General features: G+C 35.5%; 1 protein-coding gene across 1 annotated transcript in view; it reads left to right on the forward strand.

Annotated features, from left to right (window-relative positions):
• The window catches only part of LOC110452720 (E3 ubiquitin-protein ligase DTX1-like), a 33123-nt gene extending 25583 nt beyond the window's left edge, over positions 1 to 7540 (forward strand). Inside the window, exons 5-8 of the mRNA XM_021501368.1 lie at positions 1038 to 1102; positions 2725 to 2871; positions 4925 to 5179; positions 5615 to 7540. Coding sequence (XP_021357043.1) covers positions 1038 to 1102; positions 2725 to 2871; positions 4925 to 5179; positions 5615 to 5833 — 686 coding nt within the window. The 3' untranslated portion in view covers positions 5834 to 7540. The remainder of the gene's footprint in view (positions 1 to 1037; positions 1103 to 2724; positions 2872 to 4924; positions 5180 to 5614) is intronic.
• Positions 7541 to 11061: the final 3521 nt, after the last annotated feature.

Here is an 11061-nt window from a genome sequence, read left to right on the forward strand (position 1 = left end):
ATTACATGTTAATAACTTGATTGGAATTATAACCTTGAATTGACAGTTTGATACTTTGAAAATTTATGGTAGAATCAAGTACTCTACATAGATGGAAGGGGCTCAAAGGAGTCAGTGTGCTAAAATTTCTTCATTTTCCTTGTTAAGGATCAGAGGTGCTAGTTTCAAATCCTTTTTAGTCTGAAATCTGTATGCTAGATATTGAGTAAGGTGGTTTTATTGTTTTTTGTCACTTTGAATAATATTTCTGTTCATGTTAAAAACAAAATCAACTCTCTGTATAAATATATCAGGTGACCGTTAAGGCCCATGGGCCTCTTGTTCTCATTTTGCATGGCAATAACGAGACAAGGGCGATTTTTTTTTTATTGTGTAGTTTGTAAAGCGTTCATTATGGACATAACCTTGTCTTTTTATAGTTGTGTAGAGACCCGGCATAGAGCAAGCCTCCGAAAATCCCCATCCCCCCCCCGATGTTCCAGACGCGAATCACGAACCCCCCATTCCTTATTTGTACCGAAATGAGCGCCATTTGTACACAAGACTAATAAGTCATAATCATTTTAACGCTTGCCTGTATCTCAATCCTTACCTTTATTCAAACGTTTACGGGACTTAGGTGACTAACGAGTAATAACGACATGCGGACCAATTTTTCAGATTTTTTTTAAAGATGGCGGCTGGCGCATTCATGACTTTTTTTTTATTACTTGCACGATAAAATCGGCAATGCGCACGGTGCCATGAAATGCGCGTGGGCCTGAGAACCAAGTTATCAAATTTTTTTGGCCTCAGTTAGTCTGTCATTCAATGTGTCACTTTGTCTGAGGTGTATCTCATATAATCCTGTCACAGTTGCAGAGTATTGTGTGGAAGTATACCTTCTGGGATAGCAGAGTCATGTACTGAAATAAAATTTCTCGTTTCCAAAAGCATACATTTTGAAGCTTGTCAGGTAAACATAGTGTGGATCGTGTAAATACATTACCTGTTGATCTATCAAAAGTAACTCGGATGCTATTTGTTGGAATTTTCAGACAAGTCTGGACTGGAGGTGTTAGAGAAATATGTTACAGTCATTGACACCCCGCCAGAGGAGGAGGTATGTCCCGTGGATAGAACCAAGGAAGAGAAAATTAACAACTTTCTGTTATATACTTTTATCACATAATGTACTGTGTTATCCAGGGAATATACCCGTTTCATATTTTACGCATTAAACCCATGTAGTATGTGACCTATCAGCCTTGTGATTGGTTGTAAGTCTCAATTGATTCAATTGTGACGTCACGCCTAGGACAAGTACATGACGTCACAGACTTACGCACTGGAGTCAAAATGGTGGCTTTTTACATTTCAAGGTTGCATGAAAATTGTAGATTTACGCGAATAAATACAACAAATCTTGATTATGTGATAAAAAGGATCTTACTATCATTTCCATTCATATGAAATTTATGAAACTCGTCACAAATATTTCATTTTTTATTGATAAATTCTTAGACTTGTTTCATAAATCTCATATGAAATGGAAACTCATGTAAGATCCTTTATATATGAAAATTCATTGCAACAAAAATTATTTTTTTACTAGCCCTGACATAAAATTTACAAGTCTCTCAAAGACATAGAAAAATTGAAAACGTACATCCATGTACCGTAAAAACCCATGTAATTTGCGCACCTGTGTAATTTGCGCAGGTACTTTTTGAGGCTGAAAATCTGGAAAAAAGCTTCTACTCAAATATTTTGCGCACCCAAAAAATCTGGAAAAAAACCGATGTTCATGCTCCGAAAATCGATCTCTGAATAATTTTTTTTAAAATATATTTCTATGAATTTTTTTTCATTGATGTAAAATGATATTTAAAACCAAGAAGAAACTACGTAAAATGTGTATTTTGTTGCTTGTTTTCTTTGAATTATCTGATCACACATGACACACACGTGTGCGCATATCGGCATACATATATCAATTCATTTTAGCAATATTTTACATAAAACATTTACTTGCTTACAAAAACATATCAATTAATAAGTAATTCGATGTTTAATAACCGCTGGTGCATATCTCCTGGTGAAAGACATAATTAGATACCTTTTATTGATCATAATTACGATNCAGAACTTACATGGAACGGAGCTTAAATTGAACAACTACATTTTCGTAATAGTATGGGGAAACGCACCGAGATGTCGAAACGTAATGTCGTAAGTTGATCGGCGATTCTCTGGCATAGGAATTTGGCTAAACTTTTTTTGTTAACGGTTACCTATTTAATAATACTTTTCACATAAACTCACATAACAACACGTTATGTATCTTTTATTAATGTTTGACATAAATAAATTTGTTGACCGTCATTTGTCTTAGAGTTCCGTGTATAATAAATAAGGGAAATAATCCAAGATGGCGATCTCCCAGAATCGTCGATCTTTTCCTGAAAAAAACTTGAAATTTTCTATACCTGTGTATTTTACGCACCCCCCACTTTGGGTATTAAATTTCTGAAAAAAAAGTGCGCAAATTACATGGGTTTTTACGGTATTGGAAATAATTTGAATATTATTTAATGATTATGAAGACACAAAATTTAAGTCAGTTCTTTTGAATATTTCAATACCTTTGTCTACAGGAATAATTTTTTTAAAATTCATTTAGTCATTGAGCAGGTATGTTTGTGAAATCCTCAAGTCTCAAATTGAAAAATTGTTTATGTGTAGGATTGCTGTATCTGTTGTGAAAAGCTGACACATCCGTCGGGATACGGGGAAGAACAGAAGGAGGCTACCGTTGTGTTTCAGCTCAGCAAGTGTACTCATATGTTCCACAAACTGTGTATCAACGCTATGTATGAGAGTGGAGCCAAGGTAAGGGGAAATAACTCTGTATCAACGCTATGTATGAGAGTGGAGCCAAGGTAAGGGGAAATAACTCTGTATCAACGCTATGTATGAGAGTGGAGCCAAGGTAAGGGGAAATAACTCTGTATCAACGCTATGTATGAGAGTGGAGCCAAGGTAAGGGGAAATAACTCTGTATCAACGCTATGTATGAGAGTGGAGCCAAGGTAAGGGGAAATAACTCTGTATCAACGCTATGTATGAGAGTGGAGCCAAGGTAAGGGGAAATAACTCTGTATCAACGCTATGTATGAGAGTGAAGCCAAGGTAAGGGGAAATAACTCTGTATCAACGCTATGTATGAGAGTGGAGCCAAGGTAAGGGGAAATAACTCTGTATCAACGCTATGTATAAGAGTGAAGCCAAGGTAAGGGGAAATACATCTGTATCAATGCTATATGTATTATAGTGGAGCCAAGGTAAGTGGGAAGTACCTATAAATCAACTCTTTGTTAGAGAGTGGAGCCAAGGTAAGGGGAAATAACTCTGTATCAACGCTATGTATGAGAGTGGAGCCAAGGTAAGGGGCCAATAACTATAAATCACATCTATGTACAAGAGTGGGCCAAGGTAAGGGGAAATAACTCTGTATCAACACTATGTATGAGAGTGGAGCCAAGGTAAGGGGAAATAACTCTGTATCACGCTATGTATTATAGTGGAGCCAAGGTAAGGGGCCAATAACTATAAATCACATCTATGTACAAGAGTGGAGCCAAGGTAAGGGGCCAATAACTTAAAGTTCCATTAGGTAGTAAGTAAGGGGACATAACTCTGTATTAATACCTTGATTGGAGTGGAGCCAAGGTAAGGGGCAAATAACTTTAAATCACCTCTATGTTTAAGAGTGGAGCCAAGGTAAGGGGCCAATAACTTTAAGTTCCATTAGGTAGCAACAAGGGAAACTTATTCTGTATCATCACCATAATATTAGTTATATGGTTTGTTACCGAGGTACTATGGAACCAGAGGGTCAGAAGGCCGAACCTCCTATGAATTTTACTGACTCTCTCTGGTTCCATAGTAGGTCAGTAACAAACCTTATAACGAATTTATCGCACCGAGGAAGTTTTTATACCCCCTTTTTGATACTACTCGGACATATTTTGTCTTGCTCAAGTGTCTGCAATTAATCTAAAAACTGTATAACATTTGAACTGTATAAGATAAAGGCTTCATATTTGGTATGCATACTCAACCAATAAAGTCCTTGACATAACCCCAAAGGTCATGACTGTGACCTTGTTACATTTTAACGTCTTCTCTGCGTGAATCTTCTTCCTTTTTTTCATCAATTTCTACTCGGGTCGTCTGCCCAAATCGTGCCATATTTCTCAACAAGCTGAGTCGCCGAGATGCTTTTAAATAGTACCTGACATCCTGTCAAGCGGGAAGTCAACTATTTTCAACCGACATAGGGGAGGCAACTCTTATAAATGTTTTCAAAAGTTTTTAACCTTGTCAGGACGAATCTGTACAAAAAAATACACAGGAAGGTGTTCATTCGGGGGTATTTGGAAAGACTTATTTTAGACCTGATTTGTTTTAATTTCAAAGTGACAAGGACCGCCATATTGCCCCCTAAGAAATTTTACTGACCCCTATAGTCTCGTTGGGGGGGTCACCATGTGACCTGATTTTAACCAATCAGATGCGACAATTCTGTCCGAGGTGCGATAAGTTTATTTGGAAGTGCTAATTGCTAAGTTGAACTTCATAAATGATATTGAAAATACATTTGATAATGATTTGTATCACTAATTAAACAAGTATTTATTTTCAGTGAGGATTAATAAAATATGACCATTTCAGTGTTTCATATTATATTCCTTGAGAGGGGAAATTACTCCGTAACAATTTTATGTGAAACTTATACACGAAACCAAGCTTTTATGATATGATCGTTTTTTTCGAAGGTTGAAATGAAATATTTGAATATCTGACAGCTGGAACAGTTTTACTGTTAAGACTGGCATGAGGATAGTGATCTATTATGTACTAATTTCACTCTGTATTTCAGCAGAATGGCTGTGTGCAGTGCCCAACTTGTAAGACAATATACGGTGAAAAGCATGGGAATTGTCCCCGGGGTGTGATGGAGTACCATCGTATCCCCCAGTCCCTACCCAGCTACTCGGACTGTCATAGTATCAGGATCCTCTATCACATTCCCCCAGGGGTACAGGGACCCGATAATCCTCACCCTGGAAAACGCTACTCCACTCGTGGATTCCCAAGAGTTGGTTTCCTTCCGGACAATGAAAAGGGGCGCAAGGTAGGATTTAAAATTTTCCGGTCAGCCAAAACCTTTAAATTGCTTGTTTTTAAATACGTAATGGAGCAAGCTTTATTGATCACTTAATTTTTCAATTTGATGTTTCAAATCTACTTTAAGATAAAAGAAAATATCACCTTTGACCATATCATAATAAACTTTTTTTTTTGCTTAGTTCAAGAAGGAAAAAATTGGTACATGGGGAAAATATCATTTTAAGCGATATATCATAATAAGCGATATCATAATGACCGATATCATAATAACCAACGATATCATAATAACCGATATATCATAATAACCGATATAGTAAGTGGGTTACACTGTAGAGGCATTTTTCTTGTTTTGTTAGGTTCAGATTATTGAAGATTTTTTTTTACATTTTGGCTAATCCAAAGATTGAAAGAAAAATTACTTAGTTTGAAAATTTTATAGGTATTGAAGCTCCTGATGCTGGCTTGGAAAAGACGACTGACATTCACGATCGGTACATCTACCACCACAGGGGAAGGTGACACTGTTACTTGGAATGAAATCCATCATAAAACAGAATTCGGAACGAACTATTCTGGGCATGGATACCCTGATCCAAACTATCTGGAAAATGTCCTCATGGAATTAGCTGTGCATGGCGTGACTGAAAGGGATTTGTGATTGATTGCAAGAATGAAGATATACAGGAAGAAAGAATATCACTTGAAAGAAAGGAGGGAACAAAAACAAAAACAATGATGTTAATGATGGTGAAAAATAGATAAAAGAGCCTCAAAATGGTCAAGTTCCCACAGAAGTGACAGAAAGAAAGAAGTAAAGATTCAGGTTGACCTTGAATACTGCTTGAAAGCTGTGAATGTATGAAAGCCAAAAATCTGCAATGGTTACATTAGGGCTGGTACTTACTTAACTAAAGGGAACATTTTATTTTTCCAGAATTAAGGTAAAGAGTACTACTGCCTCGGGTTTAATCCTGAAGAAGAGTTCCACTCGGTGTTTATTTTGTCTTGGGAGTATTCTCCCTTCTCAATAGAAGATCAAATTACAAAAAGGAGTTTTTCTGTCTGAAAGTCATTTCCCGTATCAAGTTTTCCAAAGGCTTTGGGGCCCAAAAATTGGACACTCAGTATGTGTAAAATGTCGTACCGAAATGACTTGATTCTTGATACTTGGTCATAGATGTGCGAGATTCTTTAAGCCCCCTCGTCTCGATTTAAGAACTGGCCCACTGCGGCGTATCCAGACTGCTTCCTTTATCTGCCACTTGAACAAAGCATAGCTGAATCGAGTCATTTCGGTACATATATAACAAGTATTGTACATACGCTTACAGCATATCCGAATCTACATAGTTTTTGTGGACAACTCATACACATTTTACACCTTTGTGTGCATACGCTTCATTGGTCAGTTGTCTGATGAAGGTGACAGTGTACATATCGTACTAGTCATCGAAACGTCACATTGACAATTTTATTGTTTGTGTAAAAAGAACTTTTCATAATGTCAAAGTTTTTATTAGTGTCTCAATTAATACAATAATCTTTTTATACCATTATTGAATTTGAGAATTTCTGGAATTTTTTTATCAAAAGTTATAATGTAGGTTTAAGATGAATGCATGTGTTTTGAATGTACTTTAAGTAAGATTTTGTTGTGTGTCGCTGTTTAATTTTAACTACTGTATGTACCAGCATGACACCTTATATACATGAATTTTGTGTCCTTGTGTAGTTTACATATGATTCAATACAATTAATTAACACATTTATACATCTGGTGCTTTCGCTTCATTTGGATATTTACATTAACTCTTCACTGCAATAACTTGTTGGTATTAGGATGTTAAGGTTGCCTGTCCCACTGCACTATTGGTTTACCTATATACAGTTACCTCCCCTTAACTTCCTTAAGGATCCCTCTCCCACTGCACTGTTGGTTTACCTATATACAGTTACCTCCCCTTAACTTCCGCTGGAATACAACTGTACCACAGTTTGGTAAGGCCACTTCCATTGACAAGATAGCTCGTTTGGTAAGAGCATGGAATTAGATCAGAGGCCCTGCTACCTAAGTCCTTGGTTAGAGTGATAGTATAACAATCTGAAGTCCAGGGTTAAAAACCTGCTGCAGTGCTTGCCCCACTCAATATTTACACTCAGAACACTGTTGCTGACTATATTTTGTTAGTTCATCTTTACTTTTTCGCGTTAAAAGTCCCACAAGGAATGTGTTTTTTTCCAGAAATGGCAAATGGCAACGGCAGAAGTGCAGGAAATGACAGTTTCTAATACTTATTTACAGTTTTTGGCAGTGGGACGGGGATCCTTAAACAGTCTCCAATACTTAGTTACAGTTTGTAGTAGTGGTACGGGGATCCTTAAACAGTCTTCAATACCTAGTTACAGTTTTTGGCAGTGGGACGGGGATCCTTAAATCTCGATACACTTATTGATATTTTTTCATAGAAAGAATTGTCACTTATTTTTTCATTATGAAAAGAACATTTTCTTAAAATATGTATACGTAGGAAAAAGAATTTCATACCAAAACAATTGTCTAATTCTAAAACAATTTTGGATGAAAAGCACTGAATACAATTGAAGTGTTTCTTCAGACTGTTTTTTTTGCAATAGTGAATAAAAAAACTAAGTTGGACGGAGATGGGAGAATGGACAGAGATAGGAGAATGGACAGAGAAATGGGAGAATGGACAGAGAGATAGGAGATTTAGATATGAAGTCTTTTGGTCACTTAAGATGTAAAAAGGAAAAAATATTTACTGCAGTTTTTTGATTCTATCTAAAATTATTTTTCATGACACATCAATTATTTGCAGTAAAAGTGTATTCTTTCAACCTTTCTCATACATGTGTAGCTATTATCAAGCATTATTTTATAAAAAAAAGTCTGATATTAAATTCTAGTACATGTAATGGCACTGGTTTGGTGAATGTCATGTACGCTTATACCTGGTACCCCTCCATCACTTGGTTCAGGTTTATGTTATGTTATGAGATTAAACACATGGTAGACAATAGATCTATGTATTTAAATACTGATTTCTGATAGACCAGACTTCCAACTTGAGAACGTGTGCAGTATTGATGTTGTTAAGTGTTTGATAACAATAAATTAAGAAAAAATGTGTAATAATTAAGGAAGAAAAGTAATTTTCCGAATACATTTTTCCTAACTTCTGTACTTGTTATTGAATTTAATGTATATTGGAAATTTGATATTTTTCAGTTACATCTATTAGCCTTTGAAAATTGAATAAGCTTTTAAGATATAGTTTTATATCTATTTCTCTATTGGGTATTTTACATATTTTCAAATAGCGTTTTTAAGCTTCCGTATTATTTGGGGCATATAGTGTTATCCATGTCTGTCCCAACATATGCCGTCATTGCTATAGCAACTTCATATCCTTAACCGATATCACCAATTCTACAGAGGTCTAGTAGGAGAACATCTCAATTAACAGGTATCCAACCATTCTAAAGAGGTCTAGTAGGAAAATATCTCAATTAACTGGTATCAACCATTCTACAGAGGTCTAGTAGGAAAATATCTCAATTAACTGATATCAACCATTCTACAGAGGTCTAGTAGGAGAATATCTCAATTAACTGATATCAACCATTCTACAGAGGTCTAGTAGGAGAATATCTCAATTAACTGATATCAACCATTCTACAGAGGTCTAGTAGGAGAATATCTCAATTAACTGATATCAACCATTCTACAGAGGTCTAGTAGGAGAATATCTCAATTAACTGATATCAACCATTCTACAGAGGTCTAGTAGGAGAATATCTCAATTAACTGATATCAACCATTCTACAGAGGTCTAGTAGGAGAATATCTCAATTAACTGATATCAACCATTCTACAGAGGTCTAGTAGGAGAATATCTCAATTAACTGATATCAACCATTCTACAGAGGTCTAGTAGGAGAATATCTCAATTAACTGATATCAACCATTCTACAGAGGTCTAGTAGGAGAATATCTCAATTAACTGATATCAACCATTCTACAGAGGTCTAGTAGGAGAATATCTCAATTAACTGATATCAACCATTCTACAGAGGTCTAGTAGGAGAATATCTCAATTAACTGATATCAACCATTCTACAGAGGTCTAGTAGGAGAATATCTCAATTAACTGATATCAACCATTCTACAGAGGTCTAGTAGGAGAATATCTCAATTAACTGATATCAACCATTCTACAGAGGTCTAGTAGGAGAATATCTCAATTAACTGATATCAACCATTCTACAGAGGTCTAGTAGGAGAATATCTCAATTAACTGATATCAACCATTCTACAGAGGTCTAGTAGGAGAATATCTCAATTAACTGATATCAACCATTCTACAGAGGTCTAGTAGGAAAATATCTCAATTAACTGATATCAACCATTCTACAGAGGTCTAGTAGGAGAATATCTCAATTAACTGATATCAACCATTCTACAGAGGTCTAGTAGGAAAATATCTCAATTAACTGATATCAACCATTCTACAGAGGTCTAGTAGGAAAATATCTCAATTAACTGATATCAACCATTCTACAGAGGTCTAGTAGGAAAATATCTCAATTAACTGATATCAACCATTCTACAGAGGTCTAGTAGGAAAATATCTCAATTAACTGATATCAACCATTCTACAGAGGTCTAGTAGGAAAATATCTCAATTAACTGATATCAACCATTCTACAGAGGTCTAGTAGGAAAATATCTCAATTAACTGATATCAACCATTCTACAGAGGTCTAGTAGGAAAATATCTCAATTAACTGATATCAACCATTCTACAGAGGTCTAGTAGGAAAATATCTCAATTAACTGATATCAACCATTCTACAGAGGTCTAGTAGGAAAATATCTCAATTAACTGATATCAACCATTCTACAGAGGTCTAGTAGGAGAATATCTCAATTAACTCAACAATCGAAACGTCACATGGAAAATCTTACTGGTTGTGTAAAAAGAACTTTTTATAATCCATACTTACCAACCCGAAGAAAATGTTTAGAAATACAACAAGTCTTGTCTAAACCAATGGGACACAGCATATCTAATAGTCAGTTGATCACCCTGATGTTGAAACATACAGGTCTATAGTTGTTATCAGTTTGAAATGGTATGACGATAATATATTGTATTTCCAGGGTATACAGCTAGTCTGAATACTCGCTCTCCAGATTAGACAGGTTTCATTTGACATTAGTAATTGTGGCTAGAGAAAGATTCTGTTTTATTTATTACGCAAATCTAGATAAACTTGGTGATTCTATTTGGTACAGAGATCAATTTTCTTTATTATGTTGAATGGTATATATGTGTTTATACAAATGTAATATACTATAGGTATATACAATCATTTTTTTTATTATCAATTTATTAAAAAAATAAAATCACTATAAATAACTTGTGAAATTGTCATATTTTATGGTATCGGATCAGAGATGAAAAGTTGTCTTATGGGCAAAACGTTTTTTAATTGGATAATTTCATCCTTCTATGGGAAAATTTACTAAAGTTTGCAGTAAACCAAAATTCTGAAATAAGCTGAAAATTTTCATCTCTGTAAGGTATATATATATAAATACTGATCAATTTTTAGCTCACCTGGCCCGAAGGGCCAAGTGAGCTTATCCCATGGTGCAGCGTCCGGCGTCCAGCATCCGTCAACTTTTTCCTTTAAAATGCTACTTGTCCTGAATGGCTCAGAGGATTTTGACCAAATTTGGTCAGAAGCATCATTGGCCAAAGGGTTCCCAGTTTTGTATAAACGGAGGGTATAACTCCCCTGGGGGCAGAGGGGCGGGGCCAAATAGGGGGAAAATAGCTAAATCTTTAAAAATCTTCTTCT

Source organism: Mizuhopecten yessoensis, unplaced genomic scaffold, assembly GCF_002113885.1.
Source record: "Mizuhopecten yessoensis strain PY_sf001 unplaced genomic scaffold, ASM211388v2 scaffold6847, whole genome shotgun sequence".
NCBI classification, from domain to species: domain Eukaryota; kingdom Metazoa; phylum Mollusca; class Bivalvia; order Pectinida; family Pectinidae; genus Mizuhopecten; species Mizuhopecten yessoensis.